The sequence below is a fragment of the Aquarana catesbeiana genome, linkage group LG06, assembly GCF_042186555.1.
Source record: "Aquarana catesbeiana isolate 2022-GZ linkage group LG06, ASM4218655v1, whole genome shotgun sequence".
Classification (NCBI taxonomy): Eukaryota; Metazoa; Chordata; class Amphibia; order Anura; family Ranidae; genus Aquarana; species Aquarana catesbeiana.
Genome location: NC_133329.1, coordinates 248,604,855 through 248,619,434, shown reverse-complemented (window position 1 = coordinate 248,619,434; position 14,580 = coordinate 248,604,855). Strand labels below are relative to the sequence as shown.

At 40.2% G+C, this 14,580-nt stretch overlaps 1 protein-coding gene across 4 annotated transcripts in view; it reads left to right on the top strand.

The window, feature by feature from the left end:
* The window catches only part of ANKRD44 (ankyrin repeat domain 44), a 232,672-nt gene that overhangs the window by 123,749 nt on the left and 94,343 nt on the right, over positions 1-14,580 (top strand). For all 4 annotated transcript variants that reach the window (XM_073633150.1, XM_073633149.1, XM_073633148.1 and 1 more), the window contains exons 10-14: positions 2,954-3,068; positions 3,172-3,254; positions 4,405-4,468; positions 9,415-9,483; positions 13,449-13,589. In XM_073633150.1, the coding sequence (XP_073489251.1) occupies positions 2,954-3,068; positions 3,172-3,254; positions 4,405-4,468; positions 9,415-9,483; positions 13,449-13,589 (472 nt within the window). The remainder of the gene's footprint in view (positions 1-2,953; positions 3,069-3,171; positions 3,255-4,404; positions 4,469-9,414; positions 9,484-13,448; positions 13,590-14,580) is intronic.

The following is a 14,580-nucleotide window of genomic DNA, read 5'->3' as shown; positions in this document are numbered from 1 at the left end:
GCTGATCCTAATCTTTACAAATCTACCCTCTTGCTCCTCTAGTAGTCTGATTTTGGTATGAAAAGTTTGCTCTGCTAGCCATGTGTCTTTTATTAACTCCCGATTGATTAGTTGGCAAATACTGCCTCCACCAATCACAGACCACCTTTATGGGGGAGCACAGGCTGGGGTGGCATAGGCTAATTTTCTTTTGATAAAGTGGTTTTCTTTGATTAAGTGGTGCACTTCTACTCTGAACTTCAGGGAATGCACGAAGATAAAATCCACAGCAAACTACTAAACAGCAAAAAACTAAACTAGCAAAACACTAAACAGACTGCAAGTAGCTTTGTTTCCCTATTCAGCTCTTTTATTTCTTATCTCTTTTTATCTTAATCCTTCCACTCTATAACATGCTCTGTCTCCTCTCTCCTTAAACTCTTATTTCTTCACCCCTCTTCTCCACTCCACAGCTCATATATAGTACCCTCACTTCTGTCCTCTCCTTAATACTGCATTCTTCAACTACTAGTATGTGGGTTCTGCTAAATCAGAACCCACATACTAATAAAACCTCTAGAACACTGGGGCATGTTCCTTCATATAAATCACACTCCCTTACCCTTCTGCTTCTCCTAACTTTTGGAAATATATTCCCAAACTTTGGGCCTCCATCATTTAACTTTGGCCAACACACCCATCACCCCATGCCCTCTTCCAGCAGCCACAATCCACACAAATTAGTTTCTATTCCTCTTCTTCCCAAAACCAGCCTCCCTTTCTCATGCACCCTTTGGAATGCCTGCTGTTGTGGTCTGGAGTCAGGCTCGGAGGCCAGTAGTTAGAGCAGTAGAGAGGAACCCATTGATCAGCTGGATAAGTACAGAAGCAGTTCACCCTGACAGATGACACAGGCTCACCTGAGGTGCGGAGTCTAAGTACTAACCAGTGTTTACTAGCGCTCCTGATTGGCAAGATGGGTTTTGCTACATGTTAGTACCAGGTTGCGGTCCTCAGGATCACCCCACCAGGAGGTGAGAAACCTGTCCAGTAGCAGATATAGCAGGTAGAGATAAGCAGAAGCATAGTCAGTAAACAAGCCAAAGGTAATGAGGTTGCAGGTTGGGATCAAGCATAACTGTAGTCAAGGAACAAGACAAAGTTCCATAATGAGTGGAAGTGAAGATACGTACGGTAGCACAAGTGACAAAAGCAAGATATTTGCTGGAAGTGCATCCCAGGTGGCTCAGCAAGAAGAGACATCACCAGATACAGCAGAGTTTGCAGGTTCAGACCTGGGTCCTGACCTCCTCTGGTTCTCCATTCGCCTCCCTCACTGTCCCTCTTCTTATTTGAGGCACACTGTATTTGTCTATTTTCTCCAGTTTCTTTGAGAATTTCTCTGATCTATCAGTATCAACCTTCTTTGATGAATTCTCTGCCTGGCTACCCTACTTTCTCTCTTCTGATATTCCTACAATCACTCTCGGTGACTTCAACATCCCTGTAAATACTAATGATTCGGCTACTTCAAAACTTATCAGTAAAAACCTGCTCTTTTGATCTGAAGCAATGGACACATGCTTCTACTCACTCTGATGGCAACTTCCTTGACCATGTCCTACCTATGCACTCCGTGTAACCTCTCTAAGAATCCTTTTCCACTGTCTGAACATTACATTATTAGTTTCACTCTCTCCCTGTCTTTCACCTCCCCTCCCTCCAACCACCTAACAGTCACCTGTAGAATCTTTTGCCACTTTAATCCTTCTCTTCTCTATTCTGCTACTGACCACCTCTATGACAAAATCTCACCCCTGCCCCAACCTAGCCACTTCTGTCTACAACAGTGTACTGTCATCCTACCTGGACACATTCACCCCCCTCACTACATACAGAATCAGGCCCTGACTGCTACAACCTTGACAAACAGAGGACACCAGAGATCTCAAAAAATGTAGCTGCTCTCTTAAGCGTCTGTGTCATAAGGCTAAGTCTCACAAAGACTTCAACCAATACAAATCTGCCCTCCAAAAATACAATTCCTGCCTCCACACTATTTAAACCTATTTTATCACTCTCAATAACACCCTCTCATCCAGTCTCCATCAACTCTTTTCTCTTTTACTCTTCGTTGATTCTCATCCTACCTATCCCAATGCACCTTTAATGTCACTTACAACTCTACCTTTTCTGCTACTCTACCTTTTCCTCTTCCTTTTTCCGTCTGGGTCCCCTAGGTTCTGTTCTTGGACCTCTCTTATTCTTGATCTACACCTCTTCCGTACGTCAGCTGAAAGCTTCTCATGGCTTTCAATACCCATTGCCAAACTAAGCTGATGACACCCAAATCTATCTTTGTACCCCTTAGCTCACTCCATCAGTCCCCTCAAGCATTACAAATTTACTGACAGACATCTCAGTCTGGATGTCACACCACTTCCTCAAAATCTATTCAATAATATAATAATAGAATAAATTCTATTGCTTAATAATATTAGTAGTAGTAGTAGTATTAACACCCTAATCCTAACAAAAAAATAAATAATTAACCCTAACCCCTAACTCCAATTCCTAATCCTACCCTAACCTAACCTTATCTCTAAACCCTTGCCCTGGCAAAAAAAATAAATAATGAATGAATAATAAAAAAATTAAAAAAGCTGATGGAAACGCTAAAAAAGCTGAAAACCCTAACAGCCTATAATGCAAGAGATGATAGTTTTCTCTATGGGTTGATTAAAGAACAGCAAAGCACAAAATCACTGTATAAAAACACGCAAATCATGCGCAGAAAAATGCTCAAAGACACTACGCTCAGGTGTGAATGCAGTCTATGTGCTTAAATGAACTGCTGCACATGCTTTAAAAAATGAGGGTTTAATGTCACTTGTTTGTTATTTTTATAATATAGAACTACTGTGAATTTTCAAATGTTGACATTTTTCTTTTCTTACCTTTGTGTGCCTTTAAGGAGCCAGTATTGATTTGCAAGACAAAGTTGGAAATACTCCGTTACATGTGGCTGCTAGATATGGACGTGAGTGTTTAGTCAGCCTCTTTTTGTGTAGTGGAGCCAATACAGCAATGTAAGTATATATCGTCTCTTGTACATTGCTTATAATTAAATACGGTGTTATGTTTCTTATAGCAAAGAAAGGACAATAAAAACAACAAATTATATTTTTTCAGATGTGGTGTCCACAATATGTTTCCTCTGCATTTAGCAGTTTTATATGGGCATTCAGAGTGTTGTAGACAGCTCTTGTCATACGGTAAAATACTTATTTTCAATTACTATACTTTACATGTTATTTATATTTTATGCTGCATATTATTTAATGGGTTTCTTCAGTTCTTGTGCAAGTGGGGTGGAAGAAAAGTAAAGGGTAGTCATATGCTGAAACATGTGGCTTCCCTAATATATTAAGCATAATCATATATATTTTTGCGTATTTAAAAACACATCTACTTACACTGATGTACATCGAAAAGATTTCTAGAATCCTCTGGAAGGTTTCTGAGATGGACGAAGGAGCGAACAAGCAAATTATTCTGATCCTTCCCATCAGCAGAGATCCTACACCAGAACTGGAGGGAACTTGGAGCATAATTTTTTTCTGGGGAAGGACATATCGCAGCCATTCTACTACACTTTATTTATGTATTCACTTGAGTATAGGGCCATGATAATAAGGGTTAGTACACAGTGTGGTTAGGGTGGGCAAGTGTTGGGGTCAGGACAGAGTTTATTGATACCCTATCACATTAAAGGATATATGGTTAAAGAACTGCTTTTTAAAGGGGGAGCCGCTGGGGGTCATAAAAACAGCTCAACCAGGTGGTTTTACCACCTCCCAGCCTCACATGTGCATAAAGCCCTTCGTTCACATCTGTGTGGCTGCTTGCCGCTCTACCCGCAGAAATGCAGGGAAAGAAGTCCCCGACCCTTTTTTAAAATAGCGCAGCACCAAAAACACCCCATGTTTGCCAATATTTGGGGTACCATTATGAATTAATGGCACTACTAAAGAGCAGAGTGTTTGTCTGCGTGTCAGGAATTAGAGCAATTTTGCGTGCATTCCACGACAAGCAGTAACGTGAACCAAGCCTTTGACAGTGGTGCCTCGAGACTGAAAATACTTTTCAAGAGCACCCTGACTGGAAAAAAAACATTGTCTTTCCATCGCTAAATAGTGTAATTATGTATAAGACAGTTATACTGACCTTTGTCTAATGATAGCAGTACTACTTTGTGCTTAGTGCTTAGTTTATGTCCTCCAATACTGTATATGTAGAAGACCAATACAAATTTGATTTAAAAACAATTAAAGCACATCTCTTGAGGCGCTGTATGTTTATGCAATTTATGCTTTACAAACACGTTTTATGTCGATGCAATAAATTTTATACATCTGTTCCTAGATTTTGAAATAAATACACCTGATATTTTTGGAAGAACATGTCTACATGCTGCAGCAGCAGGGGGGTAAGTTACTTGTTATTTATAAAGATAAGCAAATAAGCCCAACATTAATAATATATAATATGGATGCTCTCCTACATAGATATACTGTATATATATATATATATATATATATATATATATATATATATATATATATATATATATATATATATATAGCTTATGTTTTAACAACGTTTGCAAATGTATGAATCCCTATGAATAATATTATATGGATTAATCCCTTTGCAAACTTGACTAAAGCCTAAACTAAGTTACTTGTTGTTTAATAATGTCTTTTAGATATCCTTGTGATATCATAAAGGGATTACTTGCAGAGCGAAATTTACCATTTGGCATTGTAGACCTGTGCCTATGAGTCCATCTTTTAGGATGACTCTTCCTTCTGGTGTCCTTAACTTTGTCTGAAAGCAAAAATAACCATGACATACAAATGCACATCGTGAACAGTTGACAGTTATGCATTAAAGTGGAAGTTCATTCAAAACGTATTTATCTACTGTAAAAGGAAAGCTGCTTATAGTTACCTATTCGAAAGTTGCTTTGGTGCAGTCACACTCTCCAGTGCCAGCTTTGGTGTAGAGAAGAGATCACTGACAACAGCTGCAAAACCTGGGTGATAACATCCCCCATAGGCTAACTATGGGGCATGTGTTGTCAGCTGTCCCTCCTCTACACTGAAGCCAGCTCTGGGACCTGGTCATGTGAACGGACGAGAGCAACTTCAGAATAGGTAAGTATAGGCATCTTTCCTTTTACAGGGTAGATAGAATAGGTTTAGAATTAAGGTTGGATTAGATCTCGGCTTAGTGAGGTTTTGACTTGCCTTCCACTTTAATCTCATTCTTCCATCCACTGAGCATGACATTTCTGTTTCAATGTTTTTATTAAAGTTTTTCACAAAGAGTATAAAAATAAAAATATAGATATGTGGGTAATATAAAGTTTACACAATCCGAAGTGCTCATATACCAACAAAAGGAAAAGGTTTGCATTTTCATTCAAAGGAAGAGAGGCAGAAGGCATATAGACATTCATGATAGACTGAAGAGATGATGTAAAGGTAGGCCACCAAGGAGGGAGTTGAAACAGTCAAGGTAAGAGATAACAGAGGAGTGAATTGGTAGCATTGTGGTGTCGGTGAAGTAGGAGCGTATTTTGAAGATGTTATGGAGACTTTTTATATGTTACACTTTTGATAAGTCGCTTATTTTAGCGAAATCATTGCTACTTCTTATCAAAGGACTTTAGGACTTTAGAAACTTTAAGACGTGCTTTCCAGTAATTTTCTACTTCCTGATTGCCATAATCATATCATCAGTTTCTGTGTTATAAAAAAGGATAACCACTGCTGGGAAAAGCAGGGATCTAATCGCATGAGCTTGAAATGACATTTCTGGGGATTACTATTGGATGTTTTAGGTTACATTTGTAAGGGTGATTAGCCACATGCGATCAGCCATGGTGCAAATTAGAGCGACAGAATATAGACAGAAATAGAAATGTAAACATTTTACTTAATTTCTTTACATTACGTTACACATTACATTTAACTTACATTAAATCACAAAATGGCTCGTATAGTCATTACCTGGAGGCATTCTTTATACCAGTAGTCTCATAGTCTCATTTCCTGTTTAAGCGTAGGTTCACACTTGTGCTGGTGCCGGATAGCACCTGTTCCCGCACCCGCAACCACCCACAGGCAAAAACGTTGTGTCATTTAGGAGATGCATGGGGTGCCATTAATCCTAATGGTACCCCCACACACTGCAAACCACAGAGCGGTTAACCCACACTGGGAACTGCACTGTACTTGTATTTTCCATGCTGGCTGCGTTTTCAGAAAAGGTGCAGGAACCTTTTCCATATGTTTTCAGGAGGCACAGCAGCCCATTCAAATGAATGGGCTGCTGTGCCTGCGCAATACGTGGCTCGCAGAGCCGCACAAGTGTGAACCAAGCCTTAGTGAGAGATGTTGCACTAAAATACAGATTTCAGGCAACCCTTGCAAAAGAAGTTTAGTTTATGGTTACTTACCCTTTAAGGTTCTTCCACTTCTAATTTAAAATAAACAGAATTTTCTTCTTAGAAACTTGTGAACCTGTAAAAACTGTTCCCAAATCCTTGCAATGTTCAGTATATTGTTAATCAGTTTTTTTTCTCAAAATGTAAGTTATTTTGTAATGCTTTGTAAACAAATGCTTTATCTTCAATGTCCACACCATTTGCAGCTGTTGCTGACTATTCAACATTCATGTACTGCGTATCCTCTTTCATAATAGTTAACTAAATTACTGGTGTTACCAAATAGAATTGCTCAAGATTTGCTGTGAACTACTCAAATGCATGCAATTATATTTTCAATCAAAATCTGATCTAAAGTTGCAAATATTACTAAAATGTTTGACTTTTGATATACCTTAAAATGCTTCATAGCAGGTTTTGAGAAACATTTGCCAAGTGTTGTCCATTGAATACCAAAGAAGAAAGGCTGATCTGCAGATAATAATGAAGATAATCAATAGTGAAGACATTACATAGAGGCAAAGTTATTCATGTAGTTATTTAGAAATGATTATCAATTAACTGTATTAATCTGCGAATTAATGGCCTTGAAGCATAAGTAGTACAGTCAACATGGATGTATACTTGTCTTCCTAAAATATGTAGCCTGCTTGGAGAAGTATATGAAAGGCCCACCTGTCACTGGTAACAAGTGAAGATGAAATGATTGGTATCTCTCTGATGGTAACCCTGCATGTATTTTTAAGTCACGATATAAGAAGAAAATTGGATTTGAAGAGGGCATATTGTCTGCCATGTTATGTTCTTGGTTGTAGCTTTGTAAATCATGTATAAAAAGTGTGTTAGGTTAAGTAGTATCCCCTATATTAAAAGTAACTCTTGATGTATAAATACAGGATCTGCCATTGTTAACCTGGTTTTGAAGGACTAAGCTCCAAAGCTAGCATTCTTGTTATTGCTTTACATCTTTTTGAGTCACTGAGCAGGGACAAGCATGTGTGTTATAGGACACTCAATATACATATGCTTGTTCTAGTACAGCAGGGATCAGCAACCAGTAGATCGCAATCTACTAGTAGATCGCGGCCAGATGACTGGTAGATCGCGGTCTGGGCTTGCTGACTCACCATCCCAGAGTGTCAAACAGAGTGCAATGCAAAATGCCTCCTCTGTAGTGCTGGCTCCTGTCCCATGCGGAGTGATACCAACTGCACTCCACCTTATCTTATCCCAGCTAGCAGTCTCCAGAGTGGTGCCAGCAGCAGGAAAGAAGTCAGTGTGAAGCAATACACTGGGCATAATAGTATAGGGCTGCTTTCACACTGATGTGCTGCTGTTTACCCACACTGTGGGTGCAGTGCAGTGTACCGGCAGCTTTCCTGCAGGTTTGCTGTGCTTAGCCATAGACTTCAATTATATCCTGCGGGTTTGGTGCACTCTCTGAATGCAGGAATCTTGATGCGCTTTCTGAAAATTCACCACACCTGCAGGATATAATAGACATCTATGGCAAAGCGCAGCTAACCCAGGAAGGTCTCAGATGCACTGCGCTGCACCCGTGGTTCAAGTAAACCACAGCACACCAGTGTGAAAGCAGCCTTATAGGGGGCTCAGAAAAGTAATGCCCCGTACACACGAGCAGATTTTCCGTTGGAAAAAACTTGGATGGTTTTTCCGATGGAATTCCGCTCAAGCTTGCTTTGCATACACACGGTCACACAAAAGTTCTCTGAACTTTCGACCGTCAAGAACGCGGTGACATACAACACTACAACGAGCCGAGAAAATGAAGTTCAGTGCTTCCGAGCATGCGTCGAATTGTTTCCGAACATGCATAGGAATTGTGCGCGTTGGAATTTGTACATACGATCGCATTTTCAGATAGGAACTTTTCCTGACCGAAAAATAGAGAATTCCGCCAGCAAAAGACCGATGGAGCATACACACAGTCGCATTTTCCGTCAAAAAGCTCTCATCTGAGTTTTGCTGGCGGAATTTCCAATTGTGTGCACGTGGCATAAGGGTTCATTTAAATTTGTAGTTTGAGGGGTGGTAAAACGCCATATTTAAGACGTGTTTTTACCACCCCTGCCCCAACTGCACCCCCTTCAGCTGCAGTGCCCAGGGGTGTACACATGTCACAGCCGCAGCAAGAGTTATACGCCCTGCCATGGTTGGTGGGTGTAGCACCTGCCAAACATGACCCATTTAGGTGAAATAGGCTGCTCTGCAATCTGCAAATTCCCTGCAACCTTGTGCAGTACAGCAAACAAGGGGTTAAAGCAGGCAGCATTGTGTTGCTTTCTCACCACCTGCTTTAACCTCTTTGACCCTGCAGAAGCATGCAGTTGTGGGGCGCTTCCAAACTGGCCCCATTTACTTGAATGGATCATATTTGGCAGGCGGTAGCACCGACTAAAAGCAACAGGGGGTTTAATTCTTGCTGCTGCATGTGTACACCTTGGCTGCTGCCTCAGCAGGTATAAGGAGGCAACACTGGACGACACTGTGCCTGGTGATATTCGACTTCTCCCAGGTTGTTTAGGTAGATCTCCACTTCTTTAAGGTTACCTATCCCTGCAGTACAGGGACTTACAAAGTAGTGAAGCAAGGATATAAAAGCCAGCCCTGGAGCTTGAACCTTCAAAACCACATCAGCAATGCCAGCTTCCATATGTATACCCTTTAGGATTTGATAGTGCTAATGTGGTCCAGGTGCATTGTTTTGGGGGAGCAAGTGCAGAATGCACTCACTTCAAATTATATTGTCTTTCTTTGTGGCCTTTTTTCATGTTGACATGAACTACAAACACTTAGTTTTTGTGGGCCTGTTCACAATTGTTGCATAAACCAATATTTAACAAATAGAATTATATGTGTGGTATTTCAGATAAAAACTTGATTCCTTGTCTTGCTTGTAGAAATGTTGAGTGCATAGAAGTTTTACAACAAACTGGAGCAGATCAGAGCAAAAAAGACAAATGTGGTCGGTAAGTTAAAATGCTAAAACTGATGTTTGAAATGTGTTCATAATATCACAAATGTGGTCCTAATATATAAAGCAGTCTAAGGCTTCATGCACACTAGAAACTAAACACTGCTAAAAAAAAAAAAAAATTCCTGGATAAAAACGCTAATAGTTTAGCACAGTGTGTAAGTTATGTTTAGTAGCATTATGTTTAGTAGCTTATGTTTAGTAGCGTGTTAAGGAGCAGGGCCATCGGCGTCCTTAACAATCATGATTTTTTATATATTTATTTGTTTTATATATCACTGCTTGATCTAGTCTCTACATAGCAGCCACCTATATTCTCAGCAACAGCTTTGGAAGCCATACTGAACCCCATTGGACTGAAAGATTGCAGGGTTTTTCCTGGAATGTGATCTTTCGTACACTTGGCTATGCATTGGAGCACTTTCCAAAAATGTATGTACTGTGTTAGTCAGCTGCAGATCTCTTTCCAGGTCCAAAGCCATGGCACACAGCCTCTAGTGTGGTGTCTGAAGACTCACATAGTGAGTAAAGCCTATATCACTGGGAGCTACCACACAGTTGGTACTGTTGGGGATCTTTCAAATTTACCACAGCTGCCATTTCTCACGATGGGGGGGTTAAGGCTGTTGGGAACTGAGTGCTGATGTCATTCACTATGTCTGTCGACCCTCAATTTCTTCCACATGTGTAATAGATTTTTTCTTGTCTCCCACTTCAGGGTTGTTGAATTGTTGAGGGATGTCCCTTAAGTATAGTCTCTCATTTTTCTTTGGACTCTTCTTGTGTTACGGAGACTAATCCCTGGACAAAATGCTAAATTAGTTTTTTTTGGACTGAGATGTTCCAGATGCTGTTTTATGGTCTTTGGTGGGGATCGGTTGGTTGCATCCCCCTGCCCATGGGAGGACCCCTTTACTGGGCATTCCCTGCTATCTAGTCCCTGCTATCTAGTCCTTCAGTCTGATTCTGCCGACACAGGAAAAGATAATTCCTGTGTCGGCAAATAATTCCTCTGTGGGTTGATGTTTTTACCTGACCTTCATTGGATATCACCTGGGTGCTGCAGTACCTTCACATTTGGAAGAGTTCATCTTGGGAACTCTCCCTGTGACAGTTCAAATGACCTGCTCTCTATGCTTGATGGTGCTGAGTGTGTGCTGAGATGATCTCCACAGTGGACAGTGAAGCCCACACACGCTCGAATTGTCTGCCGGACTCAGTCCGTCGGACCAGTCTGGTAGAAAAGTCCGCCCGTGTGTGCGCGGCATAAGTCTGCAGTCCTTTGTGAAACTTGATCAACAGAAAACATGTTCCTCTTCTGCATCCAAGCTGCAGTCTTCAAGAGATGTGCCCTTTAGAATATTTTTCTTCTCTTATCCTCAGGTGAAGCTACTTGTAGTTGAAGAATTCTACCCCTCACTCCACAACGGAGGGTGCTACTCTCCTCAGGGGTGCCTTTTTAGAATCATACTGTTGCTAACTGGTAAGGCAGGGTTACAATGTGGTCTGTCACTCCTTACATACATCTCTGGATGTTCGGTTGCTAGGCCCCCCTTTGTTTACTTTTTTCTTCTGTTCCTCCTGTTCCTGTACATCAAACCGGCGTTTGTAATATCTCATCCCTGCCTTTCCTATGAGAAGGTTTTTTTATCCACCAACATTCTCCCTTGGGTGAATTCAGGTTTAGTACCCCTTAGTTTTCACCAGCTATGTGGGCCATTGACTTTAAACATCAGTATGTTCCACTATGAGGAATGTCTTACCCAATGTCTGTCTCATTTAGAAGTTGGTTGCCTGAGCTTCTTTCTTAAGATCCCTCCTTACCTGAAGTCAAAGGGTTTATAATGTTGGGTTTGAGCTATTTGTGATGAACGTCTGGCCTCCATTTTTGGACTCAACTGTCTTCCAACCTAAGGATTGTGTGATCTGGCCCATGGTTTCTTCAAGCACTAGTTTTCCTTTAGATATGATTCTCTGGCCTGGTCTGGAACACAAGGTTAACCTTTGCGCTCTCCCTTTGGTATTGTCAGTTTTACTGTTTTACATGGCCTTTTCTTCATCCAGTCTTGATTCTGGCATCGATTCTTTCAAATACTCTGTTGTGATTAGAGCCTTCATCTGTTAGGCCTCTCAGTGGCTGTTTCCCACTACTCATTTGGACTGCTTATGGACATTCTGACTGTATAAGAATCCCAAAATACCTGTATCTCTCAATGGATAAGAACAAAAATTAGATCTTTGTACCTAATCTAAACCTTTATTTTTAAGTCCATCGAGGAACTCAGGTCCCTTCCCTCCGTGTTATTAGCTTGCCCACAAAACTGAAGCATTATGGGTAAAGGAGGTGTTATAGGGGCCCAGGTCAAATTTATTTTCTGTGTGCCAGTGTCCCAACCTCCTGTAGGTGACAGGATAGCTCGGCTGTATTAGAATTCCCAAATACCTGTGCCCCTCAGTGGACTTGAAGAATAGATTCTATGACAAGTACAAAAATCCTATTTTATTCAGAATAAAAAACACCCTTTCAACTAATTATTGAAAATGGTTATAAAGGTACAATCTCTGATTCCAGGCTTACAATAAAAGCCTTATGTTAAAGGCTAGATGCCACCATTCCACAAGCTGTTTTTTACAACTGTGTTTCCAACAATTGTGCAAGCATTTATCAGCATTTTATATATGTATGTATAAGTGAAATGATACATACTGTGTATATATATATATATATATATATATATATACAAACACATCTCACAAGTCCAACATCCATATACAGCCAGCAATATAGAATTTTACACAAAAGGATGTTCTAATTGTTCTCCTTTTCTCCTCCTAAATCTCTGCCTCCTACCCTAACTCTCCCTGCCCTGTCAGTAACTGGGTCGAAATGGTGAGAGTGAAGAAGTACCATTTAAATGTGACACAGACTTTCCAGATTTGCTCAAGGAATAAGTGGGTATGGAGAGGGAAGGCTGGGAACTCACTAATTAGTATTTCAACAGGCAGTTGCACGACACAGACCATCAAAATGGCATGAAACCTTTTGACATAAACTTTAAAAAATGTGCATTTATCCACATGAATGAATGTTGGTTCATTAGATCTTCATTCAAACAGTTCTGATAGATAAAGGTGATATACTTGAATAAAAACAGAAGGAAAATTATGTATTTATTCAACAAAAATAGCAATATATGTGATTGTGTACTGTGGAAAAAGTACACACCTGGCCTCAGAAGCTGGTAATGTTCTCTTTCGGAGAAATTACTTCCTGTAGTTCAAATATTTCACATGCTGCTCCAGACAACATCAGGCTTCACACTCCACAATCACATCTCTGGGGCTGGCTTGGGTTGTCTCCACCAAAGCAATCAATTGTATCAGCAGCAGGAATGTGTCACACCAAGATACAAAATAATCTCGCTTTGTTATATTCGCACTGAATTACTGTCCACCAGTCTCTGACATTGACTCAGCCAAATGTTTGGTCCATTTATTTATTTTATTTTATTTATTTCAGGTACTTATATAGCGCCGTCAATTTACGCAGCACTTTACATATACATTTATTCTTCTATCCCTAAGTTATGGGCATTCACAAGGAAATTAAAGGAAGCTGTAGGTAAGCAGGGACCAAATTTGGAAATGCAGCTTCCAGTAATCCTGAGTATGTACTTTGTCACACCAAAATGACCGTCTAGAAAGCAGCATATTAATGAACAATTATGAAGTTGCTGATGTCAGTGACTGTTCAATGGACACTGTATTACTGGCTACACATGTTCAGTAAGGCATCTAAAAGCATCTATTTGTGTTCATCATGGGACTACTATGCAAATCCTAAAAAAGACCCATTTGCACAATGTTGGGTTGGCAATACAGCAACATGGTCAAAAATGATCTTGCTACGTATTATTGAAAACCTGGAGCATCTTTTAACAATGATATATGTATTTTTAGGACACCCTTGCATTATGCATCTGTTAACTGCCACTTCCACTGTATTGAGGTTTTGGTGAACTCTGGTGCAAACGTGAATGAAGCAGATATTTGGGGCCGGACATCTTTGCACTATGCTTCTGCTTCAAATATTGACCGCAAGTAAGTGTAACATATTTAAAGCTATGTGTAAGACTGATTTGTATATATCCAAACAACACTGGTAAGTGTGTTATATATACTTATTCTTGCCTTTATTTTTTTTACTGTGATTGGTATAATTTGCTTGTAAAAGTTCACACAACATAGCTGGACAACTTACGTTTTTCATATTTGGGGGGGGGGGGTTTGGCTTGTGTGGGCAAACTTTTGACAACATCAGGTGGTCAAATCCAAGGGACACTATAACAGAAATTTGTATCAATGCTCATCGTAAATTTTGTTACCTGCTGCCTACACATGGCAGCATACATATGGTAGTGGCTCAGCCCCACACTACCCACAAGGTTAATGATGACTATAAACGTTTCCCCAAGATATAATACCCTGATTCTCATAGAATCAAAATTAGAGGGTGGGTAATGTATGATGCAGTGTTTAAGCTCCAGAAAAGGAAATTTACTATAAGTATTGATACAAATACTGTAGCTGTTTTTGTGGTGCCAATACACATGTGGTAAATAACTAGCAACAGGGGAAGGTGTGATGCAAAGTATATTTAATGAGAGACGGAAGAATAAAGCAGCCACCGCTCTGGCACAAAACTTTATAGATGTCCACGCTGCCAGATCCATGCAGTAATCTGACATAAATGTGTGAAAGTGTAAAGTAACAGCATGACAGATGTCCTCAGAAGTAAGGAGAAATGCCTACAAAAGCTGTCCATGATGCTGTTTTTCCTGTGGTTAAATGGGCAGTTAGCGCTTGAGAGAGATCTCGCCCATGAGCCCTCTATTTTCTGTGAATTAGCTTTACAATCCAAGAAGACAGGGTCTTCTTCAAAGCTTCCTTGCTCTTGTTAATACCCATAGGGAGAATGAAAAGTCTTTCTGATAATATGAAAGGCTTCATAGCATTGATATAGGCATAGAGGGATCTTGCTATGTCAAATTAATGCAACCCTCGGGAATCTGATTGGTCTCTAAAGGTAGGA